General features: G+C 53.6%; 1 protein-coding gene across 3 annotated transcripts in view; it reads right to left on the minus strand.

Moving 5' to 3' along the window:
• The window catches only part of SCHIP1 (schwannomin interacting protein 1), a 41617-nt gene that overhangs the window by 9483 nt on the left and 14137 nt on the right, over nt 1–17997 (minus strand). The window contains exon 1 of one of the 3 annotated variants that reach the window (XM_075761657.1): nt 9777–10267. The exons of 1 other annotated variant lie outside the window; for it this stretch is intronic. In XM_075761657.1, coding sequence (XP_075617772.1) covers nt 9777–9806 — 30 coding nt within the window. In that variant the 5' untranslated portion in view covers nt 9807–10267. Of the gene's footprint in view, nt 1–2603; nt 2946–9776; nt 10268–17997 lie in introns of those variants that run through there. One more of the 3 variants, XM_075761656.1, reaches the window with a different exon arrangement.

Genomic DNA, 17997 nt, shown 5'->3' on the forward strand with positions numbered 1-17997 from the left:
TTCCTCGTGCTGCCCATCTCCCGATGCACGCGGGTGTCTGCCCCGCAACTGCCAGCCGCATCCCTCGGTGCGCCAGTACTTCATGAAATCACGGACATTTATCCTCCTCCTTTTTCCAGCTCAGATGATGCTCTCCCACATCTTCCTGCCTACTTCTGATTCTCCTCGTGTTCCTACAGAAATCAGGAGCCCAAAGCGCATCTCCACCTCCTCCTGCCCAGCCGGGACGGCACATCCCACCCCCCCACGCCAGCTGGGACCGCTCCCTCCCTCAGCAGCACACCCACCTACTCTGCCTGTGCTGAAAACTACCCTTCTTTGCGCTAAAATACACATAAATACAAGCACGCTTTCACATATTCACCCCTTTCGGATGGGGCTGTCTCTCCAGATCTTTTTCAATTTTGGTCCATTTCCCACCGAGACGGCAACTGCTCCCAGTTTGACATTTGTACATTTAATCAATGCGCAATTTGTTTTCTCCACCGGGTCATTACTGAGGATGCTAAATAACACTGCTCCCAGGACTGAGCTCCGAATATCCTGTTTTATAAACCAGACACAGGCTAATGACCATAAAGAAATCAAGAGTCCTATTTGTTATTACAACATAGGGAACGGTTACTAAGAAATAGAATATACCTAAGGGAACTGGACTTTAGGCTTCAGATAAATTACCCAACAGCTGCATTATACATCCTGAGTTGGGTATTGAAAACTACAAATTGAGAAGGAAAATTGCAAGTGGTTTTTTTTTGACTATCAAATATACTTACTTGGTATATAAAAAATAATGGCTCAAATACTCAAAATGCAAAGGTATGCAAGAAAAATATAAACCCGTATCATTTAAATACGTTATTTTGACACTGAATCAAAAAACATATGTATTTCTGAAAGAGGGGGCTGCTGTAGAGCTGGTTCAGACAATTATTTGAAACAAAAGGCTGCTTTTTATTTTTAAGGCAAATGAGTTTTGGGCGGATGTTTTCCTTGTTACTGTTGACCTTCCATTTCGGAAGGTCAGTAGCTACCTTTAAGTACACGAATAAAAACACAGTGTCAGATTATGGCCCTGACTGCCTACCTGTAAAACACTTTACACAACCCTTCCAGCCAAGGAAAATTGCCCGGAGAGGTTCAGACTTTCCCCACGGCGGACTCAGCAGGCGCAGACGCTGTTTCCCCAGCCCATCGCCCGCTGCACTTATTGCTCTTTATAAACCTATCGCAATCTCCTCGCCGGTGTTTGCAGGTTCTACGCAACCATTTGTGCTCTTAACCACCCGTCCCCAACACGCTGTGGCATCCTGACACAAAACCCCCCCCCCCATTTTTGGTTGAAAGCCTGAATTTGGTCCATCACGCGCCTTCTTCCCACACAACGCCATCCCTGGGGGCACAGGGAGGTACCGCTGATGCCGCAGCCCATCCCTGACCGACCTGATGCAGGATGGAGAGCAGATGCCCACGGCAGCGCTGCGGGCACAAGATCTCTGCTGTTTTTTGGGAAAATCAAGCAAAGTCCATATTGTGTCCGTACGTGTCCATATCGTATCCATAGATCACTTAAGAAGTTGTAGCTGGACTGGTTTTTTCACCACCTATCCCACCACACTATTTCGAATGCAGGCACCTGTACCAGCAGCCTTTACTCGTTACAGACATCACCCGAAAGAGCACATAAAATCGCACGTGGAAGATTTATGTGGCGTTGAGGTGTAGCAGTGATTTGCCAGGCTCCGTGCCGTGCCCTGAGACCTCCCCCCAGCTTGGGCAGAGCAGCCAGCTCTGAATCACTGGCGACGGCACCTCTGGACTTGTATCGATGGGTACCAAACCCGGACCGAACACCAGGCGTGCTTTGCTAAGGCGCTGCCTGTTTGGAGAGGGAAGAGTCTAATTACAGAGCGAATTACAGACTAACGGGTGCCAGCAACACTGTGGTAGGACCCCGTCCCAGCCGGGCAGTGCCGCTGCTGGGCGATGCCAGGGGTTACAAGGAAGCGAGGCGGCGGAGGCTGGATGCCAGGGCCATCCACCGGCACCGAACAGCGTGCAGAGCCCATGCCTGGCCCCGGCCGGGACACGGCCAGACCACCGAAGCTATTTTTGCCAGGGTCTGTCATTACCAGCCACGGACAATGACTATATTTAAAATTCCAGACCCATAGGCAGCACCTTATTTTACCGCCGTAAAGCACGAGGGCTATTATTAGGTTCACAAACAGAAATTGTAACCACAGAGCGCTGGTTTTTATCTCCTTTTTTCTTCACGGCAGATTTGCTGGTGAACACAAAACCAGGTCAGACTTGCATATCTCAAGCCACACGGCAGGTTGCTTTAAACCCCAGGGGTCTCGAGGTACGAGAACGCATTTGGAAACAGCTCTTTACATTTTCTTTATCGTAAAGTGCTACGGAAACGCAGAGGGAGGAAGGTTTGCTGCCCCGTGCCAGCACATTAAACACAGCTGAGCGCTTCCCTGCCCCGGCACCTGAAACCCAGCACCCTGGGAGGGTGTTGGGCAGCGTTTCAGCAGGTCCCCCTCCTGCCAAGAGGGCGACCGTTGGCAGACAAAAGGCTCCTTTTTGTCCCTTACCTTTTTATAACTCCCCTCCCTGGCCGGCGCGGCTGCTTTCCTGATGACATCACCCATACCATCACCCTCCTGACTCATCTCCTTCACTCCCGGGTCCTCACGTGGCCGGCGAAACGCTCCCACCGGGGCATCTCAGTCCTTCCTCTGCTCTTCAATCGGCACCACGGGATGAAGCGCTCGCCCCCGGAGCCAAGACCTGCGGCAGGCAGCCCACCGTCCCCGGGGCGGGATGCTTCCCCGGCCCCTCTCGCCTCTCGGCCGCTCCGGAGCACCTTGCTTTTCCCTAATAAAGTCAACGGCAGCGCCGGAGCCCCGGCCAGCTGATGAGAGGGAGGCGAGGGCTGCGTGGGCCAGGGAAGCCGCGTCCTCCTCCAGCCACTGCCAGCGCCGGATAAAAATAGCCCCGAGCCCTCACCGGCTACACAAGGGCAGGAAAAAACCCGGTGTCTGATGTCAAAATCCAAGGCCAGCGGCATAGTCACAGCTAGAGGGGGCAGGAGGAAGGGGCTTTCTCCCGGGGATTTTGCTGTGGAAGTTATCCCAATGAAATCCCAGCGGTCGGAGGAGCTGCCCGTGGCCGGGGCAGGGAATCTGGGCAGAGCCGGAGCGGTGCTCAGCCCTCGCCCGGCCGCTCGAGGATGGGTAGTCACAGCAACGTCGGCCACACGATGAAGGGTTTTTTCCCCCTCTTTACACGAAAAACACCAGAAAGGACCCCCGGGAGGTATTTCTTGGCTAAAGCAGCTTTTTCAGGTGCAAAAAGAAGTTTCTAGGAATTAACCGACAGAGCTCAAACAGACGCCCAGCCTCAACCTGCCACCCGCCTTGCGGGCCTGCAGAGCCCGGTGACCACCGCATCGCCTGGTCCCTGCTCAGGGGTGGCCGAGCACCCCAGCCCTGGCTCCCGGGGGGCTCTGCAGCCCCCAGACCTGCACCGCTTGCAGCTCCGGCTCGTGCCTCCAAGCAGCCCCGTCCGGAGAATCAGGCTTCACGACACAAATCCCGCTCAGCCCTTGCTGAGGTCCCAGCCGCGTCGCACCCGTCACGGTGTGCGATGTTTGCTGCGGGTCAGCCGTGGGTGGGCAGCGAGAGGCAGAGCTCACACGCTCGGGGCAGGCATTTCTGGAGGGAATTCTTACAAAGATGGAATTTATGCCACAATTTCTCACCGATCCTCAAAAACGCAGCATGCCGGCAACAAAAGTACTGATTTCTGGTGCGAGACAACTACGCTGCATGCTAGATGAATGATTTTAATAGCCCTACGAAGTTTGCATGTTTAAATGATATATCAAAGTCATGCTGACATCATTTCACCCAAAATATACATTCCAGTTAGACTACCAGCTCTAACAACATACAAATTCTGCATCGTGGCACTACGCTACTCTGAAGTTTCAGGAAAAAACAGTAATAACAAACAGGATTGTTTAATGCCATTTTTGTCCCAGGACAATACTTTGTAGCTGTAATTCCCAAATGGAACGAAGTTGTTCTCTGGATATTTAATTATTCTTAGTTCCCCTCCACCGCTGACTCATTGTGTCCTTTCCTGCCGTTGGTAAATGAACTTCCTCTCCCGGCTGTGGAGATGGATCCTGACACAATAAATCTGAAAAAAAAATAAAACCCCACAGCCCGAGAGGAAGGATGTGGTGGCCAGGAGCACTGGGCTGGGACTGGGGGGGCTGAGCCTGCAATCTGCCACACGCTTCCCCTCCGATTCGGGACGTCACCGCATCACCCTGCCCTCGCCCATCGGAGGGGGATGTCCCCACACCTCCTGCCTGAGACAGCGAGCGAGCCCCAGCCCCGTCCCGCTGTGCCCGTGGTACCCAACGCGCGGCGGGGGGGATGCTGCGCGAATGCACGCTACGTGCAAACCCCTCTTCTGCAAACTGACACCGACGTCACCCCTAAGGGCAGGGAGCAATATAGCCTACCGAAAATATATTTAGCACTTTTTTTACCCACGTTTTTAAAAATGTTTTATCCCCCACTGCAGCTTTCAGGCCAGCTCACCACTGCCCTGCCTCCTCCGAGCCGGGATGCTCCAGGACCAGCCTCTCGGAGGGGCATCCCCAGAGCCGGTCTCGGTCTCCAGTGCAGCCCTCGCTTCCCACAGCCACCTCATGCGAGGCACCAGGAGAAAAACAAACCTGGTTAAGAAGCACAGCTGGGAGCCCCTGCACCCCTGTAACCGTTGCAGGACGCATATTTGGGTGCCTTCCTTGGTGGCCAGTACCAGCCCCAGCCCCCCAGTAGCAGTGAAAAGGCCAATTTGAACTCTGGGTATCAAAGACACGAGCTAAATTAATTTTGTGGTCATCTCAGCACGGGGACCAAACCCTTCGGTGTTCAGCCCCTTCCCCGCCTGATGCAAAAGGCCAGCGCGGGCAGACGGGCAGCGCCGCTGCCTGCCCCGGGCTGCCCAACAAACACCCACCACTGTCCCTCTGGCAACCGGTCTGCGCCTGGAACACCCCCCCACACACACCTATTGTGCGTAGAGGCTTTAAACAAACACAAAAGCCACGACGGCAGCTACGCTGTCGGGTACGCTCCACGTTGGCATCAGTAGCCAAGGACTCCTTGGCTACTGATCGCATTCGTAGGAAACCGGCCTGCGTGGCCACAGCCGCCGCTGCGGCTCCTCCGGCAGCCCACGGCAACGCTGGCGTGGGGGGAGAGGCGGCCGCGGCCACCTCAGCCTGCTTTGCTTTTTATAGCGTGAAGGGAAAGCTCAGAACGGGCGTATCTGGAGCAGGTCAGCTGGGGGGTCCCTGTGGCAGGAGCACGTGTGGCCACGGACCCAGCGCCACGGGGAACGCACCGCTCGGAGACACAGCGCTCAAGTCCTTCTTAAGCAAGGCGAGGAAATAGGACACATCAAGTTTTACGTGCTTTAAACACGCGCTGAGTGCTTATGGACAAGCAAGGGGCTCAGTTTAACTCTACTGTGCATACGTAACGCTCGCCTGAGTCGATGAAAAACTCCCTCAATGCTGTTGGGGCATAGTCCATTGGGGGAGGAAACCGCCCCCCCCTTTCTGCTGGGGATCAGCTCCCAAACCCCACCGGTCAGTAGATCAAAGCCCTGAAGTCCCAGCAAAGCCCAGTGACAGCACTCCGAGCACCCTCCCTGCCTAACTGGTACTCAGGGCCACGAGGCGCTCAGGCCAGGGTACTGAGACGACTTCCAGATTCACAGAAATCTCAAGTTGCCAGAACGACTTCACAGAACATTTATTTTATTGTAAAGGTCGGAATAAATCTCTTCAGAGAGTCCCTTCACAGCACAGCATCCCTCCTCTGCAGAGCAGCCAGCACAAGGCACTTACAACAAGTCCCTGCCAATTTAGGGATGAGATGGACCACGTCCTCCCTCTGAAGATGCTTTAGCACACCAAGTGCTTTCCACCCACCTCGCAGAGCTTTTTTTTTGCTTTGATCTCTGTCTAAACAAGGCCTTCAGCCTCAGCTCTCTATAATGCAGGCTCTATTTTATTTTACTGTAATCGGTTTGCGACGCAGGGTCAGCGCGCTCGGCCCCACGAACCGAGGTTCCTCTGCTGTACCGCGCTGTAGCATCCCTCCAGCGCGGCAGGCACGGGCGAGAGGCCAGGCCAGCAGCTCTCCACGGTGGGTTTCGGGGCATTTGAGGTCTTCTCCAAGGCCTGTCTCTTGGGGTTATATTCTGCCATGAGAATTTATATTCACTTTAACGAAAATGATGATGACAGTCTGGTATTTCTACATGCCATGAAAGCCTACAAAACCCTAAAGATACCAAACAAAAGAAACCTAATAAATATATATATATATATTTTAATGAGCATTTCATATTTGAAGCTTGTGACTTTTATGGCCCAACTTCTACGGTTCAGTGCTTGGCAAGACCCTGGGAGCGGCGGGTGCTGGCCAGCCTTGCCTGGTCCATCCCCGGGGCAGCCAGCCCGACCCACATCACCACCGGCACCTCCCCAAGCCCCCGCGACACCAGCACTCCCCGCTACGGGGGTCCTTCGAACAGACCTTCCGCAAGAAACTCACCCAAACCCGGCATCACCAGAGCAGCAGAGTCAAGTCTTGACCCAGACCAGGTCCCAGGAGAACACACGGGGCCGAGACGGGTGCACCACACGCCCCAACCTGCCTAAGAAATTATTTCTAAGCAAATAAAATCTCGATTTTCACATCAGATTTTTTTTTTTCTTTTTAATTTTCTTTGCATGTGTAAAGCCTGGTAACATCTCCACAGCGACCCTCCCATCAGCAGATAGCTCAGACCGTGACTGATGCCAGCGCACGGAGCCAAAACCGGTTCCCACGGGCAACTGCCTGTTTGGAGGCTCCTGCCTTGGGCAGGGCCACCGCGTGCCGGGGGGTTTCTCCGCTTTTAAAGGCGCGTTAGAAATCAACCCAAGAGATGATGTAAATCTAGACATATTACCCATCTGTACAGCAGCGGCAAAGAAACACAGACGAAGCCGGCAACAGCCCCGAAGAGTCCCGTTTTGCTCCGTGCAAAGGTGGACCTTTTGGGCAACGCTGAAAATACACGTTTACAAAGCAAACTGAAACTCTGGCTAAGGCTGCAGGCCAGTAAAGCACCGTTAATACACACGGTAGAATAAAACCTTTATTTCTGCGTGAAGGCCTGGATTTGCATGCTGGCTTTTTATTCTGCGTGAGCTCAGGACTTCACAAAACATTACCCAATGTGCACGAGCTGACATTTTTCTTCTCAAACTGCAGGAGAAAAAAATGGAGCCCTAAATAAAATGTTTGGCATAGGAAAATAAATCAGCATAAAACAGGAAAAGAGAAGTAACCAAGAGAAAAATAGGTGGCACGAAGGGTGGCAGCAGCCTGCGTGACTTCAGGATGCGGCCATGGGAAAGACATCGGATGCTGGGACCTCCTGACCACGGAGGACCGGGCCTAAATTCAAAGTGATGAACCTGACTCAGCTACATCCAAAACCCCAGGAGGACCTATGGCCACCTGCATTTCAGAGCGCGGCAGCGCCAGCTCATTTTTGGTGTGAAACAGGGCTTTCGAGGAAAGGCAGAGCATACAACAGAAACACCCTCCTCTTCCTCGGTACCCACCTGCGCTGCGCCCGGTCCCCAGCACCCTCCCTGCTGTGGAGCTTACGTCCCAGCTATGATGCGGCCATGTCAGAGCTTTTCTGCTGAATTTCTCCAAAAAAACCCCCACATTTTCAAGTTTTCCCCATGTGTCGGTGTGTTCCTCAATCTTGTTTATTTTAGTTTATTTAGCAGCTTCAAAAAAAAGGGGATGCGAGGAGGGAGGAGAGCAGCGTTAGGCGCTGCCACCCTGCTGCCCCCGGGGCACTCTGGGCAGCCACCAAAATCCGATCGCTGCTGCCTTCCAGTCTGATCCAAAACCCGGGATTGCCGGCCACAAAAGGATTAAAACTTGGCCTTTAGGTTAATGGGTTTGGGAGGGGGTTGGGGTTGCTCCTAATCTTTGCAGTGTCGTAGGAAGGTTTTGAAACCGATTTCATTTGAAAGACCCTTTCTCCACACTTTTTTCTGCGATTTGCATGCTTTCTGGCTGTTTTCACTCTAATATTTATTGGTTTGGAGGAGAGGAACCAACTCATAAACAAGCCAGTAGATTAAAGCAGATAAAAGGCAGGAGCGCTGCCATCCCAGCAAGCCCAGTGCATTAACATGCAGGGATGCTGGCCAGGCCTGCGCCACAGCCGCAGCTCGGCATCGCTCGCCCACCGCCATGGACCAGCTTCCACCCGGGAAACAATGCGCAACCTTTAACCCTTGCGTTCCTACGAGTATGCTGGGAAAACATCCGCTGCACGGAAACAATGGCACCATTTATTAAGGCACTAGAGAGCAACAGGCTCTGAGCTGCAGAAAAATCAGATCCTCCGAAACGGAGGCTGAAAAAACCAGGATTTTTTTTTTTTTTTTTTGCATAGGAGCTAAAAATGGAAATTCATTTCCAGAAGCATGTGCTAGATTGAAACCATTCAGTGAAAAATATTTTCAACTCCTCTCTCTATATATACATATGTATGCTTTGGTATCTTTTCCCTTCATGATATATTTTGCAATACAAGATATTTTGTCTTAAAACACAGACTGAAGTTTGAATTAAACGCAGTGGTGGAGGAAACCAAGGAGGAGCCGCTGGCCTGGGCCAAGCCCTGTCTCTCGAGGGTCCAGCTCTGCCGCTGGGAATGCCTGGTGGCTATTTTGCAAAACACACTCCGCCGCACGTACACAAACACATCTCAGCATCGCCGTTGCGGACGGACGGACGGGCGTTTGTGCATTTCATAACCCGCCTGTACCATCGAGCCCTAAACATGCCGTTTCCCGTGCAGGTGCACCCACCAGCACCCACCATCTCTTCAGAAGGAAACGAAGCCACGACAACAGCCCACCCCAAGCTCTCACTCGCCCCGCTAAAACAATCCCGACGTTGTGCAGCAAATATGTTACGGGTGCTGCCGCCCCCAGCACTGCTGCCAGGCCCCAGGGCCCCCCAGGGATGGGGGCGGCCGCGATGGATGCTCAGAGAGGGAAACGCTCATCCCCAACCCCATCACCAGTTCTTGCATGGACTAGTCAGCAGAACGGCACGAACCACGACGAGACCGCATCTGAAAATGATTATCTTCCAGGTCAGCTCTCACGTTTACATAAGCACAGAAAACACCGAGAAATATTCTGTTTCTTCTAAAATTTACATCGGTCTCCTCCGGCAAGTCCAGAAATGCAAAACCGCAGCTCGCTCACTCACACGCAGCAATTTCATCCGGGGGGGGGGGGGGGGGGGGGGGGGGGGGCAGGCAGCGCGCGGCGGGGGGGCGGCAGGCAGCTGCCCGACAAACCCGTCCTCCGCCGCTCCTCCGGGCCAGCGCAGCCCCGGTGCCCGCGGACCGTCGCACGGCGAGCACAGCAGCCCCGCGGGCGGCCGGCTTCTCCCCACCGAGGCCGCCTGGAACCCGCGGCGTTGGGAGCCCCGGGATGCCTCGGGGGCAGGAGCCCACGGCCGAATCCCGAGCAGGCGGGGCCGGGCTGCCCGCACCCCCCCTCCCCAGTCCCCGGGGGGCCGGTTCGGGGTGCGGGGGCAGCTCGGAGCCGGGGGGGGGGGGGCCGGGCCGCGCTCGCCCCTTACCTGGTAGGAGCAGTTTTCCTGGTGTACCATCTCCGTGCATCATCCGCCGGTGCCGCCCAGCCGGCAGCTCTCGCAGCCGCCGCGCCGCCCCGCGGGGTCTCTGGCCCCGGCGGGGGTGGGGGAGGACGGGGATGGGGAGGAGGAGGATGGGATGGGGGGGAGGAGGATGGGATGGGGGGGAGGAGGAGGAGGAGGAGGAGGATGGGGATGGGAAGAGCCCGCGCCAGCCGCCCGCCGGTAAGATGGATGCTGCAGCGCTGCTCCGCCTGCGCAGCGGCGGCCCCGGCGGAGCACGGGAGGAGGGGGGGGGCCGGGAGGGGGAGCACGGGGGGAAGGGGGGGCCCGGGTCCGCCCCCGCCCCCGACTACACCGGCGGCACAAAGAGCAGCGGGGGCCTCCGCGGGGAAGGGGGAGAAACAAACGCCCTCCTCCCCCAGACACTGCGCTACGGCTGGGAAGTTCCCCCTTCCCCCCCCAGCCCGATGCTGCGGCAGGCAGCAGCCGCAGTTCCAGCCCCCCCCAGCCCCCCCCGCCCCGCTCCGCCTGCGGCAGCGCCCGGCCCCGCTACCGGAACGGGGCCGCTCCGCAGCTCAACCGGCTCCGGCGCGGTGAGGGATGGCGGCTGCGGGCATCGCCTGCCCGAAACGCTGCGAGACACCGAGCCGTTAAATAAGAGCTGTCAAATACTTTTCTTTTACCTTCTGCCGCAGAAATATAGCACAATCTTTTCTGGGAAAGGCTCTGTCCTACCTTGCCAGCTCATTACCCCTCCACCCTGCCGTGGGAGCGAACACGGAGCCCTCTGCCATAGCACCCGCGTGGGCTGGGCCCCCACCTGAGACGCGACCTGGTTTTGGGCGCAGGGTCCGGATGGAGGCAAGGCCTGCGCTCGCCCCAACGCCCTTCTCCCACCACGACAGGTCCTTCTTTAATCAAATTTCTCCAAAGAAAAGGCCTGTGAAGATCAAGCAAACATCCAGCGCTGGCTCTGCAGATGCTTTCTGCAGGACGATGGCTGGGTGGGCTGGGCCGGTGGTCCCGGCGCAGGGCCAGCGGAGCCCCCGCGTCCCAGGGCTGGGAAGGCCCTCCGCAGCACCCCCCGGCATCACACACCCAGCAGGAACTCGCTGCCGTTTGCAGAACACTCCCTTGCTACCCCGAGATAGCGCTGCGAGATTATCACGCTTCTGTTTGCAAGCTCAGGTTGGAGGCCTGACACATGGAGGGAACCAAATTTAATTTTGCTTTCTATTTTAAAAGTCTTTAATAGGAGAGACTGGAAAGAGTGGCCAGACAAGTGGATAGTTTATAATTCTCTGCACTTGCAACCTGCTGAGAGCTGGGTTCTCGGCTCAAGTTAGCTCAGTTCAATTTTACCGCTCGTTTTCCAGGGAATAACACGTACCCCGATAGCTTCGTTTGCAAGAATTTGGGGCTAGGCTGGCCCACGGGGCACCGAAACACCCAGAGAGTGACGGCAGTGCCACGGGCTGGGCTCGCACCATGCACCGGACGCTCTCACCCAGGCAGGCAATAGCGCGTTGGCTCGCATCTAAAAGAAACTCCACGCCTCGCCTTCCTTCGTCAGGCACGGAGGGCTTTATTCTGCTCCCGGTCGCAGCCAGCTGTGGCCAAGTTCAGAAATGCATCTGTCTGCGAAACCCAGAAACACTTGCTCAGAGGGCGTCTCAGATTTGATTCCCTGCACCAGATGCATCTCTAGAAACAACGGCCTTTGCAGGATCGTCGCCCTGCCCCAGCTTTCCCAGCTCCTCACCCGCACAAACAGGCTGGAGCAGCCGTGGGTGGATGGAGAGTCCCTCGAGTCCCCAGGCAGCTGGGTGGCACGGACGGAGAGAAACCCCCCAGGCCCACCTCAGCTCCAACCCTCCTCCCCGATACCCTCTTCCCTACAGAAGCAGAGCTTTAAAAAAACCAGCGCTTTCGTTTAAAAAGAAAAAAAGAATTTCTGCGTAAGTTTTTAAGAGAAGATGAAGTCGTGCCTGTTTTTTTACTGGATCTGCAAAGAATCCCATTCAACTAGGCAGCTATTTCCAAACATCAAAATTAAAAAATCTCCGCTTTTCAATATACTGCATAAATCTCGGGCTTGCTTTGGAAAAGTATCTGTGGCAAGCTGAAAGCAGCTCCACGTATTACATCATCTCTAATGCCATTTATTACGAGCATCACAAGGAAAACTCCTGAAATTACCCCCCACCTCCCACGCGCGGGTCTATCTATAACAGCCGTGACTCAGAGCCGCTCCGCGCGCAGCAGATCCCCGACGGGGACCGCACCAACCTCCCCGCACCCGGGTCTGGTGTGGCACAGGGTGCCCCCCCCCCCCCCCCCCCTGCCGCGCCCAATTTATTTTACAGCTTATTCCTTTTGCAAAATGACCTGACAGAGAGCTACGTTCGGCTTAGCGCATCACCTGCTGCGGACAAGCCACCCGTTTGCAAGCAAGGCTCTTCTCCCAGGGCAGGGAGCCCCACGCCGTGCCGGCAGAAAGCGCCAGGCGCCTCAACCTCGGGATTTGCTCCTCTGTTCTGTATCCGTTTGCGATTACCCGTTCAGAAACGAGGCAGGCAGGCAGGTAATAATTAAAGCAATGAGTGATTAAATTGAGTTGAAAGGCTTCTGGCAGTTCTCCAGGTGGGTCAATGGGAAGCTACGCTCCTGGATGAAGGCAGTGAACACGCGCTGCCGCTCTCCACAGAGGCACAACCCAGCGGGAAGCACCAGGAAACCCCCGGAGACCCCCAAGAGCCCCTCTGAGCTGGGAGGAGAAACCCAGGGTGTACGTGCACTGCCTCCTTTTGCCCATAACTGAGGGTGTCTCACACCAGTTAGGAGACGATCTGGACAAGTTTTCCCAACGCCAGCTCTGAACTAGAAACGTGTGGTTCAGCAAGCCCTGGAGAACATCTCCAGGGGGTCTGACACCAAGCTGGGGACACCCGCACGAAACACTTCCCTTCAAAAGCCCTACTCCAGGTCTCCTCCAGAGGGTTTGGGAAGATGCTGCTTAGGGCAGGGTCAGTCTTGGCTGAGCAGTCCCCCAGTCTGGGCCTGTGCTGGGGTTAAGGTGGGCCACCAGGAATGGACCACGCCTGATGCCCTGGATGCTCGCAGGGCTTTAGGGGTGAGGACGTAAGAAATTCAATCCCACGGCGCAGGCAGCAGCATCCCTCCACTTACTCCCTGTGGACACGCTGCCGGGGCAGCTGCCCCGCAGAGAAAGAAGATGCAGCTTTACCAGACATATTCAAATTCTTGTAGTGAAAGACCAGGATTTCATTAATTATCCACCTACAGAAGGAGAAAACACCTGACATCCCCAGTTCTGGGGTAAATACGTAATTTCTGATTCTGTACGCATCTTTTAGTTTAGGCTTTTTTTTTTTTTCCCCCCCCTTCCTTTTTTAAACTTACAGAAAGTCCCTTGGCTGGGTCCCACAGCACATCCCAAACCCGGGTCCTCTCCACCGCAGCAGAAGGCAAACGCGGGCAGCGCCGTTCCTCCGGGCAGGCTGGCCCTGCCTGCCCCATCGCAGCCCTTTGTGCTTTCCCCGGCTGCTGCGCCTCTGCCCCAGGCCCAAGGAAATCATTACCAGGGGAGAGGGGAATAATACACGGAGGTTATCAACTCTCCCATCATCATTCCTACTCAGGAAAAACATTCCTTAAAAAAATTAAAGCCAAACCCTCCTGTTAGCGTTGCCTGGGAACAGAGGGCGGCCGAGCCGGGCACGTTCTCGCCGCTGTGGGAGGGAAGGGAAGGAGCCCGGACACATCACTCACACGAAAGCCACAGACAGCCCTTTTCCGTACGTGTTTGTCATTTCTCACTGTCGCACACATTTATTTTTACACACACGTGTCCCGTGCTCGGTGCCTGAAGCCCACCAGCTGCAAGGACTTACACGGCGCTTCAGCCCAAAAGCTACGGAAGGGGAAAGCGAAGGGTCAGGGCAGCGTTCCGTCCTTCAAGGCAGGCTAGCCTCGGCTTTCCTTATCTCCCGCGAAACACCAGAAACGTTTTCCTGCCCACCTTACCTTACCGGGCCTTACCAGGTCGAGCTGGGAAAGTTTATTTTTCAGGTTGGTATTGGCCAACCCGTTTGGTTGATACAATAAAGCTAGTCGAAATTAATATGCTTTTTTTTTTTTTTTTTTCCTTCAAATCCCAAGATAAATACATAGCTGGATTATGTACCGGGTAGAAATGAGGGAGGAGGTGAATTCTGCATCACTAGCAGAGGGAGCGGCAGGGAGCCCGCCCCGAGCGAACCTCACCAGCCTCTCCGGGATGCTCCTGCTGACCCCGAGCCCGTGGGCTTGCCCCAGCACAGCAAGCTTGCAGGGAACTGGGAATTATACACGGTATCACAGGATTTCAGCTTTATTTGCTGATGATTTACTGGGAGTGATGGATTTAGCTCCTCTTTAAGCCACGCTAAAGCTTTTCCAGGGTTTAAATCTAGCAAGAAAAAAAAAAAAGATTATTTTTTTAATCAGTTAATACTAGACATCTGCTTGGAAAGAGGAGTATTTGTTTGGATTACATTCACATACAATGTGCTTTAGACTATTACTTTTTTATTTAAGGAAGGTGATGCTGAGGTGTTTTCCATCATTCTGGATGTGTGACTCCTCTCTGCGAGGGGATAAACCTCCGACAGTGTAAGAATCCAAAGAGTGCCCTTCCCTCTTCCATGCCCCTTTCACTTCCACAGAGCTTTCTGGAGTCCTTCACAAGCAGCAGCTTTACAAACCCCTCCTGAGGCACAGGGGTACCAACTGATCGGTTTTTAGGATAAAAACCCGTGTGCTGAAATGTTCGACTAAAACTCCTCTTGTTCCTCTGAAGACCGAACATGACAATAACAGGGAAACGCAGGGATAAACCCCCCCTCAATAGCGAGTTACTATTATTTTGGAACGCGTACGCGACCGGCGAATTAAGGAGCACCAGGAGGGGTGCCCGTTGTATTTTTATTTTGATGCAGAAGTGCGCATCTTTCACTTTTAACAGCTCCGTGCTCCATTTTTAGCGGTAAGAGATTCAGCCAAAAATGTCAATTTTCTCCACGTCCCACAGACTGCATCCTTGCCATTGCATAACCAAACCACGATTTTCTGTTCCCTCAAAACACGGAACAGAAGGTTACAGTGATTTCACATTCTCATACCTCTGATGCACAGGATGTCAAGTCCTTTACGGGGAATTGGAGTGAATAATTTAAGTCACCCAATTATTTATAGCTTTCTGGTGATATCAAAGCGGCAAAACACACGGTAAACAACCAAACTTTTCCATGAAACCCATCTAGAAAAACTCGCTGATACCATTGCACAGGCTCAGTTTCCAATTGTACAATTTATAAGCTGGATCACACGCACTTCATAGAGAATTTACAAGCGGTCTGATGACGAGTAGGTACGCTAGCCCACCAAGTATTTACTGCTAATGAATGGAGAACCATTTGATCTACCAGCTCCTAAGGAGGGTGGGGAAGATAGCAACAGAAAAGCTACGGCTGCCTCCTTGCAATTTTATTTATATCGTTAAGAATAAGCCGATCTTTTGGAAATGCAGTATTCATGGTATGCAAAACGCTATGGAGAACTTGAGCTTTAAAGCAGGACAAGGTAAATGTGTAAGTTTTTGCATTAGCATCAATAAATGAAGTTGTTACAATCCACCTTGCTCTGCAGCGCTGTTTCTGTCCCCTTTGGGAGAGGATTTGTAGCAAATGCCATCAGCTACAAACAATTTCCAGCATTTTTGGCCCGTACACACAGACGGTGCCGTGCAGGAGACCCAACGGTCAATGAAAGCAGAGGGGTTGGGTTAGCTGGCATAAACCACTGGTTGGCTTAGCCTCTTATTTTCACATTGCCTCAAGCCAGCCAAAATCAAACCTCGCCCACCAGCTCTCCCCGCAGCCGACGTGCAAACGGGCCCCAGGGACAGCGGAGCCCCCGCAGCATCCCCAGCCGGCCGATGGACCAAGACGCGTCCGCGCTGCCCGCGCCAGCTGTGCCCGACCTCATCCTCCTGCCTTGGCCAGGAGCAGCCAGGCACCGGCAGCCGGGGCGTCCGCGCCCGGCACGGCCACGCCGCCGGCTGAAGTACAGGGGGGACCCGCTGACATCCCCCGCCTTCGGCTGAAAAGCCCATTTTCTGCTCCGAGCCATGCCGGGCTGAGGGGGTGCTGGCACCAGCCGGAGGCACCCAGCAGCTCCCAAAAAACATTTGAGATCTTACATAAAAGATTCTCAAATCTGCAGCCGTATAAATCTCGATAGAGAATAACTCCAAATCATTAAAGCTATTTATTCTGATGCATGAGCTCTGAGCAGCATCTTGGGCAGATCTCTTTGATAACAAATTTGGCAGAAGTTTTTAACGGAGCTAATAACTCAGTTACGCGTTTTTAAATTCCCTTCGCTGTGAAGCGCATTCAAGCTTGCTACGTGCGGCTTGCAGGCAGGCTTTCCTATCCCTCCTCCCCCGTTTATTTTTTTCATTTTCATTTTTCAACTATAAATTTGTTATATTTGAAAAAAATCAAGTTGCATCGGGCCCGCATTACACACTCTTGTGTTTTAACAGCAGGCAGGGAGAGGAATTAACCCATTTTCTGAAGATGATGAGACAAGAGCTAAAAAACTAGTATGAGAAGAGGGGGAAGAGAGAGATTTTCCCCGAGAGGATGAAGGACAGGGTGGCCTTCAGCTTCCTCAGACTGAGGACAGCAGGAATTACATGGGAACACAGAGTGGGAAGCACGTACAGCAATCCCATGTCCCACATTCAGCGCTTAGCGACCATTAAATTACTGGTCTGGGGCCAAAAGCAATTTCTGGATGAAATATTAAGCCCTTTTAATTGTGACCAAGTCCCTGAAACTCCAGCCCGGCCAGGCAGGCGGGCAGGCAGACAGCGGTATAATCTGCATTTCAACACGGGCGATGCATTTGCCTTTAGCATCGCGCGTACCGACAGGCTGCGCCAACGTTCATCCGATAACAAAAATTAGGCGCCGAGTTATCAATTATAAATTAAGCCGCTGACCCCACGGGAGTCAGAGGGCAACATCTGTGGGTGGCACCGGTCGCCCCGAGCCCGTCTATCCCTTTCCATTCCCCTCGTGCTTTCCGGCAGGGAACGGCTGAGAGGGCTTATTTATGGGCTGGCTTTATATTGCAACTCATTTGAATTGCAAAATGGCTGGTAAAAGCACAGAGCGGGGACTTGCAGGCTGAAGAAGTAAACAAACCGTACTACAAACTCACTCTGAAATTAAGTTTCTTTTTTCAAACAGAGCCAAATACCGTGAATATGAATATACTAATACAAACAGGTGAGAGCAGTGCCCTTTAAATGCTTCAACAACCCCCCTCTGAGTCACGGTTGGGATAAAAATAGACAGAAGGGGATTTTTCACACAGCTCTCAAGTCTGATGTCCGTAACTTCAGGCTTACTCACACAGCCTGGCAGAAACACGCTCCTTTTTTTGGGGGGGTCTACCTATACTACGCACCCAACTCTCCAAAAATCAGTAAGCCTTCAGAGAGATTCAAACCCCTGCACCGCGGGGATCAGGGCGTTTCGGAAGGATGCGATTGCCGTGTGGGAACAAACCCAGGTCCACCCAAGTAAAGCCTGGCTCTTGCTTTTACATTTTCAGCCTTTAAGAAAATAGATGTAAAGATGATTTTTCTGGGTTTAACTCCCCAAACCCACCGTCCCTTAAGAAAGAAAGAAAGAAAAAAAATAATCCTCTTGTGCTGCAGCCTGTAGGTCAGAAAGCTGATTACCCTCAATGGACACGGCACGTTTTGCAATGCGTATCAGTTACAAGCTCCAAAACCAATACCAGCGGCGATAAGAAACCCCATCCTCGCCCGTTCCCGACACCACAGCCCTCCACGAGAGACTGTTGGGCTGCAAAACCAGTATTCAAAGTAAGACGTGAAGTTATACCCTTCGGTAGGGCAGGCAGACTGAGCGCGAGGCTGGAAAAAGCTAAAAATAACAGGATAAGCAAGGCTGGATTCCAGCTGAGCCTTATTAGTCATGGAGCGAGGGAGCCGCGCGGGGCTGCTGCCCGGTGCAGAGCAGCACCATATAAGAGCAAGAGAAGGACTCTCGTCTCTTCGATCTGATTTTTCCCCCTCTCCTGTTCTGCCTCCGGCACTCCTTCC

The sequence above is a fragment of the Balearica regulorum genome, chromosome 9, assembly GCF_011004875.1.
Source record: "Balearica regulorum gibbericeps isolate bBalReg1 chromosome 9, bBalReg1.pri, whole genome shotgun sequence".
Classification (NCBI taxonomy): Eukaryota; Metazoa; Chordata; class Aves; order Gruiformes; family Gruidae; genus Balearica; species Balearica regulorum.